The following is a 16623-nucleotide window of genomic DNA, read 5'->3' on the forward strand; positions in this document are numbered from 1 at the left end:
GGGTTTAACCCCTTCGGCACCGGGGAAAAAAATCCCAAATATTTCCCCTAAAAAAGGCCCAAAAATTGTCCAAAAAAATCCCAAAAAATTCCAAAAAAAATCCGAAATTTTCTCCCAAAAATTCTCCAAAATTCCCCCCCCAAAAAATCCCCAAAAATTAAAAAAAAAACCGGAAAAAATCCCCAAAAAATCCCCAAAAATATCCCCAAAAATTAAAAAAAAAATCCCAAATTTTCTCCCAAAAAATCCCCAAAATTCTCCCCAAAAAAATCCCAAAAAATCCCCAAAAAATCCCAAATTTTCTCCCAAAATTCCCCTAAATTCTCCCAAAAATCCCCCAAAAATCCCCAAAATATCCCCAAAAATTAAAAAAAAATCCCCAAAAATTCCCAAAAAATCCCCCAAAAAGTCCCCCAAAGTTCTCCCAAAAATCCCGAAAAAATCCCCAAAAAAATCCCAAAAAATCAAAAAAAAATTCCCCCAAAAATCCCAAAAAAATCCCCCAAAAAATCCCCCAAAAAGTCTCCAAAATCCCCCCAAAATCCCCCAAAAATCCCAAAAAATTCCCCAAAAAATCCCAAATTTTCTCCCCAAAATTCTCCCAAAAAATCCCCCAAAAATTCCCCCAAAGTTCTCCCAAAAATCCCAAAAAAATCCCCAAAAATTAAAAAAAAATCCCAAAAAATCCCCAAAAAAATCCAAAAAAATTCCCCCGAAATTCCCAAAAAATCAAAAAAAATCCCCCAAAAATCCAAAAAAATCCCCAAAAATCCCCCAAAAAATCTCCCAAAATCCCAAAAAAATCCCCAAAAAAATCCCCCAAAAATCCCAAAAAAATTCCCCAAAAAATCCCAAAAATTCCCCAAAAATTCCCCAAAAATCCCAAAAAAATCCCCAAAAATCCCTAAAATTCAAATCACAAAATCCCAAATTTTGGGGATTTTGGGGGATTTTTTTGGGATTTTTGGGGAATTTTTTGGGATTTTTTTGGGATTTTTTGGGGAATTTTTGGGGATTTTTTGGGATTTTTGGGGATTTTTTTGGGGATTTTTTGGGGCAATTTTTGGGGATTTTTGGGGGAATTTTTGGGGATTTTTGGGGATGTTTTGGGGGATTTTTGGGGATTTTTTTTTTGATTTTTTGGGGAATTTTTTGGGATTTTTGAGGAATTTTTTGGGGAATTTTTTGGGATTTTTTGGGGGATTTTTTTGATTTTTAGGGGAATTTTGGGGGATTTTTGGGGATTTTTGGAGAATTTTTTTTTTTGCTTTTTTAGGGATTTTTTGGGATATTTTTGGGGAAAATTTTTGGGGATATTTTTCGGGATTTTTGGGGATATTTTGGGGATTTTTTGGGGATTTTTTTTGGGATTTTTTGGGATTATTTTTGGGGATTTTTGGAGGATTTTTTTTAATTTTGGGGGGGATTTTTTGGGATTTTTTTGGGGATTTTTTTGCAATTTTTTGGGGAAATTTTTGGGGATTTTTGGGGATTTTTTTTTGGCTTTTTTTAGGGATTTTTTTGGGGATTTTTTTTGGGATTTTTTTAAATTTTGGGGAGGATTTTTTGGAAGAATTTTTTTGATTTTTAGGGGAATTTTTGGGGATATTTTTTGGGATATTTTTAGGAATTTTTTTGGGATTTTTTGGGGATATTTTTTGGGATTTTTGGTGGAATTTTTTGGCTTTTTTAGGGTTTTTTTGGGGATTTTTTGGTATATTTTAGGGATATTTTTTGGGATATTTTTAGGGATTTATTTGGGATATTTTTTGGCTTTTTTAGGGATTTTTTGGGGGATTTTTGGAGGTAGTTTTTTGAATTTTTGGGGATATTTTGGGGATATTTTTGGGGATTCTTTTGGGATTTTTTAGGGATTTTTGGGGGATATTTTTTGGGATTTTTTGGGAATTTTTGGGGGATTTTTTGGGGAATTTTTTGGGATTTTTTAGGGATTTTTTTGGGATTTTTTGGGGATTTTTGGGGGGATTTTTTAGGGGATTTATTTGGGATTTTTTTGGGGATTTTTTGGGCATTTTTTGTGGATTTTTTTGGGATTTTTTTTTTAATTTTGGGGAGGATTTTTTGGAAGAATTTTTTTGATTTTTAGGGGAATTTTTGGGGCTATTTTTAGGATTTTTTTTGGAATTTTTTATGGATTTTTTGGGGATTTTTTGGGGATTTTTTGGATTTCTGGGGGGATTTTTTTTTTGATTTTTTGGGATTTTTTGGGGAAATTTTGGGGATTTTTTGGGGATTTTTTGGGGATTTTTTGGAGATTTTTGGGGGATTTTTGGGATTTTTTGGGGAATTTTTTGGGGGTTTTGAGGTTTTCGGATTTGGAGTTTTGGGATTTTGGATTTGGGGTTTGGGGATTTTTCGGGGAAATTTTTGGGATTTTTGGGATTTTTTGGGGGATTTTTTGGGGAATTTTTTTTTTTGGGGGGGATTTTTTGGGATTTTTTAGGGATTTTTGGGGGAATTTTTTGGGATTTTTTGGGGGATTTTTAGGATTTTTGGGGGAATTTTTTAAAGATTTTTGGGGGATTTTTTGGGGACTTTTTTGGGGATTTTTGGGATTTCTGGGGGAATTTTTTGGATTTTTGGGAGATTTTTTTGGGGATTTTTGGGGATTTTTTGGGGGAATTTTTTTAGGATTTTTGGGGAATTTTTGGGCGATTTTTTGGGAATTTTTGGGGGATTTTTGGGGGATTTTTTTTTTATTTTTAGGGGAATTTTGGGGGAATTTTTGGGGGATTTTTTTGGGGATTTTTTGGGGATTTTTTGGGAATTTTAGGGGAATTTTGGGGGATTTTTTGGGGGATTTTTTGGGATTTTCTTGGGGATTTTTGGGGAATTTTTGGGGGGATTTTTGGGGGGATTTTTGGGGGGATTTTTGTGGGAATTTTTTTTTATATTTAAGGGAATTTTTTATTATTTTTTGGGATTTTGGGGGGAATTTATGGGGGATATTTTTGGGGATTTTTTGGGGAAATTTTTTGGGATTTTTTTTTGAATTTTGGGGGGATTTTTTGGGGATTTTTTTGGGATTTTTTGGGGATTTTTTGGGATTTTTTTTAATTTTGGGGGGGATTTTTTGGAGGATTTTTTTGGCTATTTTAGGGATTTTTTGGGGATATTTTTTGGGATATTTTTGGGATTTTTTGGGGGATTTTTTGGCTTTTTAAGGGATTTCTGGGGATATTTTTTGGGGATTTTTGGGGAAATTTTTGGGGATTTTTGGGGGGATTTTTTTGGCTTTTTTTAGGGATTTTTTGGGGATATTTTTTTGGGATTTTTTTTAAATTTGGGGAGGATTTTTTGGAAGAATTTTTTTGATTTTTTGGGGAATTTTTTTGGCTTTTTTTGGGATTTTTTGGGGTTATTTTTGGGGATTTTTTTGGTATATTTTTGGGAATTTTTTGGGGATTTTTTGGGATTTTTTAGGGATTTTTTTGGGATTTTTTTGGGATTTTTTGGGGGGATTTTTTAGGGGATTTATTTGGGATTTTTTTGGGGATTTTTTGGGGATTTTTTTGTGGATTTTTTGAGATTTTTTTTTAATTTTGGGGGGATTTTTTGGGGATTTTTTGGGGAATTTTTTGGGGGATATTTTTGGGGATTTTTGGGGATATTTTTTGGGATTTTTTGGAGGAATTTTTTGGCTTTTTTAGGGATTTTTTGGGGAATTTTTGGGGATTTTTTTTTTAATTTTTGGTGGGAATTTTTGGGACTTTTTTGGGAATTTTGGGGGGGATTTTTTAGGGATTTTTGGGGATATTTTTGGGGATTTTTTTGGGGGATCTTTTGGCTTTTTTAGGGATTTTTAGGGATATTTTTGGGGATATTTTTTGGGATTTTTTTGGGATTTTTTTTTTATTTTTGGGGGGGATTTTTTGGGGGATTTTTTTGGCTTTATAAGGGATTTTTTGGAGGAATTTTATAGGATTTTTTGTGGATTTTTTTGTGGATTTTTTGAGTTTTTTTTTATTTTTGGGGGATTTTTTAGGGATTTTTTTTTTATATTTTTGGGGATTTTTTAGGGATTTTTTGGGGATTTTTTGGGGATATTTTTGGGGATTTTTTGGGGATATTTTTGGGGATTTTTGAGGATTTTTGGCGGGAATTTTTGGGATTTTTTGGGGATTTTGGAGGAATTTTTTGGGGATTTTTTTGTGGATTTTTTGAGATTTTTTTGTAATTTTGGGGGGATTTTTTAGGGATTTTTTGGGGAATTTTTTTTTTGATTTTTGGGGATTTTTTGGGGATTTTTGGGGGAATTTTTTGAGATTTTTTTGGGGATTTTTTGGGGATTTTTTGGGGATATTTTTAGGATTTTTTTGGTATTTTTTTGGGATTTTTTAGGGATATTTTTTGGGATTTTTTGGGGATATTTTTTGGCTTTTTTTAGGGATTTTTTTGGGATTTTTTTGGAATTTTTTGGGGATTTTTTGTGGATTTTTTTTAGGATTTTTTAGGGATTTTTTTGGGAATTTTTTGGGATATTTTTGGGATATTTTGGGGATATTTTTGGGGAAATTTTTTGGGATTTTTTTTTGAATTTTGGGGGGATTTTTTGGGGATTTTTTGGGGATTTTTTGGGATATTTGGAGGAATTTTTTTGGCTTTTTTAGGGATTTTTTGGGGAATTTTTTTGGCTTTTTTAGGGATTTTTTGGGGGATTTTTTAAGATTTTTTTTTTAATTTTGGGGGGGATTTTTTGGGATTTTTTTGGGGATTTTTTTGCAATTTTTTGGGGAAATTTTTGGGGATTTTTGGGGGGATTTTTTTGGCTTTTTTTAGGGATTTTTTGGGGATATTTTTTTGGGATTTTTTTAAATTTTGGGGAGGATTTTTTGGAAGAATTTTTTTGATTTTTAGGGGAATTTTTGGGGATATTTTTTGGGATATTTTTAGGAATTTTTTTGGGATTTTTTGGGGATATTTTTTGGGATTTTTGGTGGAATTTTTTGGCTATTTTAGGGATTTTTTGGGGATTTTTTGGTATATTTTAGGGATATTTTTTAGGATATTTTTAGGGATTTATTTGGGATATTTTTTGGCTTTTTTAGGGATTTTTTGGGGATTTTTGGAGGATTTTTTTTGGCTTTTTAGGGATTTTTGGGGATATTTTTTGGGGATTTTTTGGGGATTTTTTGGGATTTTTTTTAATTTTTTGGGGGATTTTTTGGGGATTTTTTTGGCTTTTTTTGGAATTTTTTGTAGGATTTTTTGGGGATATTTTGGCTATTTTAGGGATTTTTTAGGGATTTTTTGGGGATATTTTTGGGGATTTTTTGGGGATTTTTTTGTGGATTTTTTGAGATTTTTTTTAATTTTGGGGGGATTTTTTGGGGATTTTTTTGGAATTTTTTGTGGGATTTTTTCGTGGGATTTTTTTTGTGGATTTTTGAAATTTTTTTTTTTTTAATTTTGGGGGGATTTTTTGGGGATGTTTTGGGGATTTTTTTGGCTTTTTTAGGGATTTTTTTGGGGGATTTTTTTGGGATTTTTGGGGATTTTTGGGGGCATTTTTTTCGCTATTTTAGGGATTTTTTGGGGATTTTTTTGGGATTTTTTGGGATTTTTTTGGGATATTTTTTGGGATTTGTTGGGATATTTTGGGGATATTTTTGGGGATATTTTTGGGATTTTTTGGGATTTTTTTAAATTTTGGGGAGGATTTTTTGGGGATTTTTTGGGGATTTTTTGAGATTTTTTTTGAATTTTGGGGGGGATTTTTTTGGCTATTTTAGGGATTTTTAGGGGAATTTTTGGGGATTTTTTTTAATTTTCGGGGGATTTTTTGGGGATTTTTAGGGGAATTTTGGGATATTTTTTGAGGATTTTTTGGGGATTTTTGGGGATATTTTTTGGGATTTTTTGGAGGAATTTTTTGGCTTTTTTAGGGATTTTTTGGGGATATTTTTGGGGATTTTTTTTTTGAATTTTTGGTGGGAATTTTTGGGACTTTTTTGGGAATTTTGGGGGGGATTTTTTAGGGATTTTTGGGGATATTTTTGGGATTTTTTGTGGATTTTTTTGTGGATTTTTTGAGATTTTTTTTTGAATTTTGGGAGGATTTTGGGGGGATTTTTTGGGGATTTTTTGGGCTTTTTTAGGGATTTTTTTTTTAATTTGGGGGGGGTTTTTTGGGGATTTTTGGGGGCATTTTTTTGGCTATTTTAGGGATTTTTTGGGATATTTTTGGGATTTTTTGGGGATTTTTTTGGATTTTTTGGGGATTTTTTGGTATATTTTAGGGATATTTTTTGGGATATTTTTAGGGATTTATTTGGGATATTTTTTGGCTTTTTTAGGGATTTTTTGGGGGATTTTTGGAGGTATTTTTTTGAATTTTTGGGGATATTTTTGGGGATTTTTTGGGGATTTTTTAGGGATTTTTTGGGGATTTTTTTGGCTTTTTTTGGGGATTTTTGGGGGATTTTTTGGGATTTTTTTTAATTTTTGGGGGGATTTTTTGGGGATTTTTTTGGCTTTTTTTGGCTTTTTTTGGGGATTTTTTGGGGATTTTTTTGGGGATTTTTTGGGGATATTTTGGGATTTTTTTGGGGATATTTTTAGGGATTTTTTGGGGATATTTTGGGGATTTTTGGGGGATTTTTTGGGGATATTTTTGGGATATTTTTGGGATTTCCCCCTCACCTGGTGGCAGCCCTGGAGGTTGGAATCTCGAGCATAGGAGGAGTAGGAGCCTCGCTCTGTTTTACCTGAAAAACACCAAAAAAACCCCAAAAAATCAATTTAAAAATCCCATTTTTAAATAAAATAGAAAATAAAAAATGAAATTTATAAATAAAATAGAAAATAAAAGTGAAATTTATAAATGAAATAGAAAATAAAAAATGAAATTTATAAATGAAATAGAAAATAAAAAATGGAATTTATAAATAAAATAGAAAATAAAAAATGAAATTTAGAAATGAAATATAAAAAAAAATGAAATTTATAAATGAAATAGAAAATAAAAAATGAAATTTATAAATGAAATAGAAAATAAAAGTGAAATTTATAAATGAAATAGAAAATAAAAAATGAAATTTTTAAATGAAATTTAAAATAAAAAATGAAATTTATAAATGAAATAGAAAATAAAAAATGAAATTTATAAATGAAATAGAAAATAAAAAATGAAATTTATAAGCTGGATCCGATTTTTATATATTATTTATTATTTATTATTAATTACTTATTATTTATTATTTACTAATAATCAATTCTCAAATTATTAATTAATAATTATTAATTGTATAATTATTTTTAATTTTTATTTATTTATTTTTATTATTTTATTTATTAATTTTATTTATCGTTTATTGTTCATTATTCATTAATCATTATTAAATATTATCAGCCTGGATCCGATTATTATTAATATCCATATTAAAATGAATAAATGCATAAATTAATATTTAAATTAATGAATGAATTATAATTAATTAATTAATTACTTAATTAAAATAATTAAATAAGTAAATGAATTGGAATTAAATTCTCCTATTATTAATTAATGGCCACCAAACCTAATAAAAATGAAAATAAAAATAGAAATAAAAATAAAAATAAATAAAAAATAAAAATTAATAATAATAATAATAATAATAATAATAATAATAATAATAATAATAATAATAATAATAATAACAATAATAATAACCATAATAACAATAATAACAATAATAATAATAATATTATCCAGGTTATATTCCTCAATATCAATATTTTTAATTAATGTTATTAATTAATAATATTAATTAATCCACATTTAAAAAAAAACAAATCTTTTAATTAATGATGAAATATTTAAATAAATTAAATATATTGAAAAATAAATATTGAAATATTTATAAATTTATATATTTTAAAAAATGAATAAATTTGGAAAATGAATAAATTTAAATAAATGAATAAATTACAATAAATGAATAAATTTACATAAATTATTCATATTAATTATTAATGGCCACCACCCCTTGTAATACACAGAATAATCCAGATTTTATTCCTACTTTTATTTCTAATATATTTCTCATTTATTAATTATTAATTAATGTTATTAATTCCAATTTTAATGAGGATTGATGTCATTAATTGGAATTATTCATTGGATTATTTTATTTAATATTTTTATTTCATAATTATTAATATTATTTTAATTAATAATTCCAAGTTTCATCTTTGCATCCCTGAAGCCCCAAATTTCTGGATCAAATTTTCCCAAAAAATCCCTAAAAATCCCCAAAAAATTCCCAAAAAAATCCCTAAAAAAATCCCCAAAAATTCCCCAAAAAATCCCTAAAAAATCCCTAAAAAAATCCTAAAAATCCCAAAAAATTCCAAAAAAATCCCCTAAAAAAATCCCAAAAATTCCCAAAAAATTCCCCAAAAAATCCTAAAAAATTCCCTAAAAAATCCCCAAAAATCCCAAAAAAATGCCTAAAAAATCCCCAAAAAATCCTAAAAATTTTCCCAAAAATCCCCAAAAAATCCCTTTAAAATTGCCCAAAAATTCCAATAAAATCCAAAAAAAAATTCCCCAAAAATTCCCTTAAAAATTCCCTAAAAATTCCCCCAAAAATCCCCAAAAAATCCCTAAAAATTCCCCCAAAAATTCCCAAAAAATCCCTAAAAATTCCCCCAAAAATTCAAAAAAAATCCCGAAAAATTCCCTAAAAAATCCCCAAAAAATCCCAAAAAAAAATCCCTAAAAATTCCCCCAAAAATTCCCTAAAAATTCCTAAAAAAATCCCTAAAAAATCCCGAAAAATCTCTAAAACTCCCCCCAAAATTCCCAAAAAATCCCGAAAAAAATCCCCAAAAATTCCCTAAAAAAATCCCAAAAAATTCCTAAAAAAATCCTAAAAATCCCCAAAAAATCCCAAAAATTCCCTAAAAATTCCCAAAAAATCCCTAAAAATCCCTTTAAAAATCCCCAAAAAATCCCAAAAATTCCCTAAAAATTCCAAAAAATTTCCCTAAAAATCCCAAAAAAATTCCCCAAAATTGTCCCAAAAATTCCCCAAAAATCCCAAAAAAATCCCCCAAAAATCCCAAAAAAATCCCTAAAAATTCCCAAAAATTTCCCCCCAAAAATCCCCAAAAATCCCAAATTTTGGGGCTGGGATCCCTGAATTCCGAAATTTCTGGATTAATTTTTTTAATTTATTATTTATTTATAAATTGATTAAATAAATTTCTATTTCTATTAATATTTCTTATTGATTACTTAATAATTTAAATTTATTAATAATAATTGCATTTATTATGGATTATTATTTCGATTTGTTATTTATTAATAAATTTAATAAATATATTTCTATTTTTATTGATATTTATTATTTATTACTCATTAATTTACATTTATTAATAATAATTGCATTTATTAATGATTATTATTTATATTTGTTATTTATTAGTATATTCATTAAATATATTTCTTTTTAATATTAATATTTATTATTTATTACTAATTTATTTACATTTATTAATAATAATTAATCATTAATGATTATTATTTCTACTTATTATATTAATTACTTATTTATTTCTATTTATTATTTATATTTATATTTATTAATATTTATTATTAATCTTCATTATTAATAATTAGATTTATTACTGATAATTCTATTTATTATTTTTAATTACATTTATTAATTACATTTATTATTTATTATGGATATTTCTTAGTTATATTAATATTTATTAATTATATATATATTTATTATTTTTATTGGTATTTATTAATTATATTTTTATTTATTAATTGGAATTTTATTTATTATTTATATTTATTATTTATATTTAAAATTATTGATTGGTTTGTATTATTTATATTTGTATTAATATTTCTATTTATTGCTAATTAATTATTTCTATTTATTAATTCTAATAAAAATAATTATTTATAATTTTATTTATTTTTCATTCATTATTCATATTTATTATTAGAGTTATATTGATAATTCTATTTATTCTTAAATATTTATATTAATTAATTATTATTTATTATTTATAATCAATTATTTATCTTTATAATTATTTATTATTGATATTTCTTGATGGCTTTCTATTTATTACTTATAATTCTATTTATTCATAATATTCATAGTTATTATTAATATTTATGGGTTTATTTTTATTATTTATGTTTCTATTCATTAATATTTTATTAATATTTATTTTTTATATTTATTGTTTACATATTATATATATTGAATAATTTATATTAATTTATTAATTCTATTTATATTCATTATTTATAATTTTATTTCTTAATTTTTATTTATATTTATTATTTACAGATATTTTAATAATTCTATTAATTATTCATTCTTTTTATTAATTGTGTATTATTTAATATTTATTATTTATTTCTTTTAATTCTTTATTATTTCTGTTCATTGATTGCTTATATTTATTATTTATAATTCTCTTTATTATTTTTATTATTTATTATTCATATTAATTGATTGATAGATTCAATAATAATAATAATAATAATAATAATAATAATAATAATAATTATTATAATTATTATTATTATTATTATTATTATTATTAATTTATATTTTTATTTATTATTTATATTTAAATTTATTATTTACACTAATTATTTATGATTCTATTCATTAATTATATTTATATTTATTATTCATATTGATTGATTGATAGATTCAATCTATACTATTATTATTATTATTATTATTATTATTATTATTATTATTATTGTTATTGTTATTGTTATTGTTATTATTTTATTTATTATTATTATTATATTTATTATTCATATTTGAATTTATTTTTTACACTAATTATTTATGATTCTATTCATTAATGATATTTATTATTTCTTATTCATATTGATTGATTGATAGATTCAATCTATATTATTATTATTATTATTATTATTATTATTATTATTATTATTATTATTATTATTATTATTATATTTATTATTCATATTTGAATTTATTATTTACACTAATTATTTATGATTCTATTCATTAATGATATTTATTATTTATTATTCATATTGATTGATAGATTTAATTTATATTTATCATTATTATTTATTATTTATTATTATCTATTATTTATTATTATTTATTATATTGATTATTTATATTTGTATTTATTAGTTACATTTATTATTTATGATTCTATTTATTAATTATATTTATTATTATTCATATTGATTGATTTCTATTTATTATTCATATTTGTGTTTATTATTTACGATTCGATTTATTAATTATATTTATTAATTATTATTAATTTTTATTGATTTCTATTTATTATTATTATTATTTGTATTTATTATTTCCACTTATTATTTAGAATTCTATTTATTAATTAAATTTATATTTATTATTTAGATTGATTGATTGATTTCTATTGATTATTTATATTTGTGTTTATTATTTATGATTCCATTTATTAATTATAATCATTCATTATTATTCATATTGATTGATTTCTATTTATTATTTATATTTGTATTTATTTTTTACACTTATGATTTATGACTCTATTTATTAATGATATTTATTAATTATTATTCATAGTTATTGATTGATGTCTATGTATTATTTATATTTGTATTTATTAGCTACAGTTATTCTTTATAATTCTATTTATGAATGATATTTATATTTATTATTCATATTGATTGATAGATTTATATTAATTATTTATATTTGTATTCATTATTTAAACTAATTTATGTCTCTATTTATTAATTATATTTAATTATTAATATTAATATTTATTGATTTTTATTGATTATTTATATTTGTATTTATTATTTACACTTATTATTTATAATTTTATTTATTAATGATATTTATTAATTATTATCCATTATTATTTATATTAATTATTTATATTTGTATTTACTATTTACACTAATTTATTATTCTATTTATTACTGATATTTATATTTATTATTTATTATTGATTGATTTCTATTGATTATTGATGTTTGTATTTTTTATTTACAGTAATTTATGATTCCATTTATTAATGATATTTATTATTTATTATTCATATTGATTGATTGGTTTCCATTTATTATTATTAATAAATTAATAATAAATATTCATTTAATAAATTAGTATTTATTATTATAGTATTATAATATAATAATATAATAGAATAATATATTTATTATAAATAAGTATTCATTTTAACTGATAATAAATATTTATTATTTACACTGATTATTTATAATTCTATTTATTAATTATTATTCATATTGATTGATTGATTGATTTCTTTATATTGATTATATTTGTATTTATTATTTACACATTATTTATAATTCTATTTATTAACGATATTTATTAATTATTAATAATCAATTAATTATTAATTATTTATTATGAATTAATTATTAATTCCTGATTATTATTATTAATTATTTGTCTTTATTTCTATTTCTTCCATTCCCTGTCCCCAATCCCAATTTTTCAATTCCCAAAGTTCTGAAAAGTCCAAAATTCCCCAAAATTCCCCAAAATTCCCCAAAATTCCCCAAAATTCCCCAACCTTTGGTGGCACCTGGGGCACCCTGGGAGCTGCGGCCACCGTGGGGACACCAATGGCACCGATGGCACCAGGGATGGCACCAATGGCACCAATGGCACCAGAGGTGGCACCAATGGCACCAATGGCACCAATGGCACCAGAGGTGGCACCAATGGCACCAATGGCACCAATGGCAGCAGAGGTGGCACCAATGGCAGCAGAGGTGGCAGCGATGGCACCAATGGCGTCCCCAGAGCCACCAGGGTGGCACCAATGGCAGCGATGGCACCAATGGCAGCGATGGCACCAATGGCACCAGGGATGGCAGCAATGGCACCAGGGATGGCAGCAATGGCACCAGAGGTGGCACCAATGGCACCAATGGCACCAGGGATGGCAGCAATGGCACCAATGGCACCAATGGCACCAATGGCACCAGGGATGGCACCAATGGCACCAATGGCAGCAGAGATGGCACCAATGGCACCAGGGATGGCACCAATGGCACCAATGGCACCAATGGCACCAGAGATGGCACCAATGGCACCAATGGCAGCAGAGATGGCACCAATGGCACCAGGGATGGCACCAATGGCATTCCCAGGGATGGCACCAATGGCACCAATGGCACCAATGGCACCAATGGCACCAGAGGTGGCACCAATGGCACCAATGGCACCAGGGATGGCGCCAATGGCACCAGAGATGGCACCAATGGCATTCCCAGAGATGGCACCAATGGCATTCCCAGACACGGCATCAAAGCCGCCAGAGATGGCACCAATGACACCAATGGCGTCCCCAGAGCCACCAGGGATGGCACCAATGGCACCAATGGCACCAATGGCAGCAGGGATGGCACCAATGGCACCAATGGCAGCAGGGATGGCACCAGAGGTGGCACCAATGGCACCAATGACAGCAGGGATGGCACCAGGGATGGCACCAATGACAGCAGAGGTGGCACCAATGGCACCAATGGCGCCAATGGCACCAATGGCACCAATGGCAGCAGGGATGGCACCAATGGCACCAATGGCAGCAGGGATGGCACCGATGGCACCAATGGCACCAATGGCAGCAGGGATGGCACCGATGGCACCGGAGCCACCAGGGATAGCACCAATGACACCAGAGATGGCACCAATGGCCATTCCCAGAGCCACCAGTGATGGCACCAGAGGCACCAGGGATGGCACCAATGACACCAAAGCCACCAGAGATGGCACCAATGGTGTTTCCAAAGCCACCAGGGATGGCCCCAATGACATTCCCAGAGACGGCATCAAAGCCACCAGAGATGGCACCAATGACGTTCCCAGAGATGGCACCAATGACCATTCCCAAAGCCACCAGGGATGGCACCAATGACACCAGAGATGGCACCAATGGCCATTGCCAAAGCCACCAGAGATGGCACCAGAGGCACCAGGGATGGCACCAATGACATTCCCAGAGACGGCCCCAGAGCCACCAGAGATGGCACCAATGACGTTCCCAGAGATGGCACCAATGGCCATTCCCAAAGCCACCAGAGATGGCCCCAGAGCCACCAGAGATGGCACCGATGGCACCAAAGCCACCAGGGATAGCACCAATGACACCAGAGAGGGCACCAATGGCCATTCCCAGAGCCACCAGTGATGGCACCAATGGCACCAGGGATGGCGCCAAAGTACCAGGGATGGCACCAATGGCACCAATGACGTTCCCAGAGACGGCACCAAAGCCACCAGGGATGGCACCAATGGCATCCCCAAAGCCACCAGAGACGGCACCGATGACGTTCCCAAAGCCACCAGGGATGGCACCAGAGCCACCAGAGATGGCACCAAAGCACCAAAGCCACCAGGGATGGCACCAATGGCCATTCCCAGAGATGGCACCAATGGGACCAGAGAGGGCGCCAATGACACCAAAGCCACCAGGGATGGCACCAATGGCATTTCCAGAGAGGGCAGCAATGGCGTTCCCAGAGTCACCAGAGATGGCACCAATGGCATTCACAGAGATGGCAGCAATGGCACCAGAGATGGCACCAATGGCATTCACAGAGATGACACCAATGACACCAGAGCCACCAAGGATGGCACCAATGGCATTTCCAGAGATGGCACCAATGGTGTTCCCAAAGCCACCAGGGATGGCATCAGAGTCATTCCCAGAGCCACCAAAGACAGCACCAATGGCATTCCCAGAGATGGCACCCGAGCCACCAGGGATGGCACCAATGGGCCCAAAGCCACCAAGGATGGCACCAATGGCACCAGAGATGGCACCAATGACACCAAAGCCACCAGGGATGGCACCGATGACGTTCCCAAAGCCACCAGGGATGGCAGCAGAGCCACCAGAGATGGCACCAATGGCACCAAAGCCACCAGAGATGGCACCAATGGCACCAGAGATGGCACCAATGACACCAAAGCCACCAGAGATGGCACCAATGGCGTCCCCAGAGCCACCAGAGATGGCACCAATGACATTCCCAGAGATGGCACCAGAGCCACCAAAGACGGCACCAATGGCCATTGCCAGAGACGGCACCAGAGCCACCAGGGATGGCATCAGAGCCATTCCCAAAGCCACCAAAGACGGCACCAATGGCATCCCTGGAGCCACCAGAGATGGCACCGGAGCACCAGGGATGGCACCAATGGCACCAAGGCACCAGAGATGGCACCGGAGCCACCAAAGACGGCACCAATGGCACCAAAGCCACCAGGGATGGCACCAATGGCACCAAGGCACCAGAGATGGCACCGGAGCCACCAAAGACGGCACCAATGGCACCAAAGCCACCAGGGATGGCACCAATGGCACCAAGGCACCAGAGATGGCACCGGAGCCACCAAAGACGGCACCAATGGCACCAAAGCCACCAGGGATGGCCCCAATGGTGTTTCCAAAGCCACCAGGGATGGCCCCAATGACATTCCCAGAGACGGCCCCAGAGCCACCAGAGATGGCACCAAAGCCGTTCCCAGAGATGGCACCAATGGCCATTCCCAAAGCCACCAGAGATGGCACCAATGGCACCAGAGATGGCACCAATGACACCAGAGATGGCACCAATGGCATTCCCAGAGCCACCAGTGATGGCACCAATGGCACCAGGGATGGCGCCAAAGTACCAGGGATGGCACCAATGGCCATTCCCAGAGATGGCACCAATGGCACCAGAGATGGCACCAATGGCACCAAAGATGACAGGCATTCCCAGAGACAGCGCCAAATCCACCAGAGATGGCATCAATGGCGTTCCCAGAGCCACCAGAGTTGGCACCAATGACATTCCCAATGGCACCAGGGATGGCGCCAATGGCGTTCCCAGAGACAGCACCAATGGCGTTCCCAGAGACAGCAGCAGAGACGGCACCAGAGTCACCAAAGATGGCACCAATGGCATTCCCAGAGATGGCGCCAATGGCACCAGAGATGGCACCAGGGATGGCACCAATGGCATTCCCAGAGATGGCGCCAATGGCACCAGAGATGGCACCAGAGCCACCAAAGACGGCACCAATGACCATTCCCAAAGCCACCAGAGATGGCACCAATGGGCCCAAAGCCACCAGAGATGGCAGCAATGGCATTCCCAGAGTCACCAGAGATGGCACCAATGGCATTCACAGAGATGGCACCAGAGACATCAGGGATGGCACCAATGGCGTCCCCAGAGCCACCAGGGATGGCACCAATGGCATTCCCAGAGATGGCACCAGGGATGGCAGCAATGGCCATTCCCAGAGAGGGCACCAATGGCACCAAAGCCACCAGAGATGGCACCAATGGCCATTCCCAAAGCCACCAGAGATGGCACCAATGGCCATTCCCAAAGCCACCAGAGATGGCACCAATGGCACCAAAGACAAAACCAATGGCATTCCCAGAGACAGCACCAGAGCCACCAGAGATGGCACCAATGGCGTTCCCAGAGACGGTGCCAATGACACCAGAGATGGCACCAATGGCCATTTCCAAAGCCACCAGAGACAGCACCAATGGCACCAATGGCACCAAAGCCACCAGAGATGGCACCAATGGCGTTCCCAGAGCCACCAGGGATGGCACCAA

At 32.4% G+C, this 16623-nt stretch overlaps 1 protein-coding gene across 1 annotated transcript in view; it reads right to left on the reverse strand.

Moving 5' to 3' along the window:
* The window catches only part of LOC143692273 (transcription factor 4-like), a 128879-nt gene that overhangs the window by 13990 nt on the left and 98266 nt on the right, over positions 1 to 16623 (reverse strand). Inside the window, exon 6 of the mRNA XM_077172199.1 lies at positions 6664 to 6728. Within this exon, the coding sequence (XP_077028314.1) occupies positions 6664 to 6728 (65 nt within the window). The remainder of the gene's footprint in view (positions 1 to 6663; positions 6729 to 16623) is intronic.

This window comes from Agelaius phoeniceus, chromosome Z, assembly GCF_051311805.1.
Source record: "Agelaius phoeniceus isolate bAgePho1 chromosome Z, bAgePho1.hap1, whole genome shotgun sequence".
Taxonomy (NCBI): Eukaryota; Metazoa; Chordata; class Aves; order Passeriformes; family Icteridae; genus Agelaius; species Agelaius phoeniceus.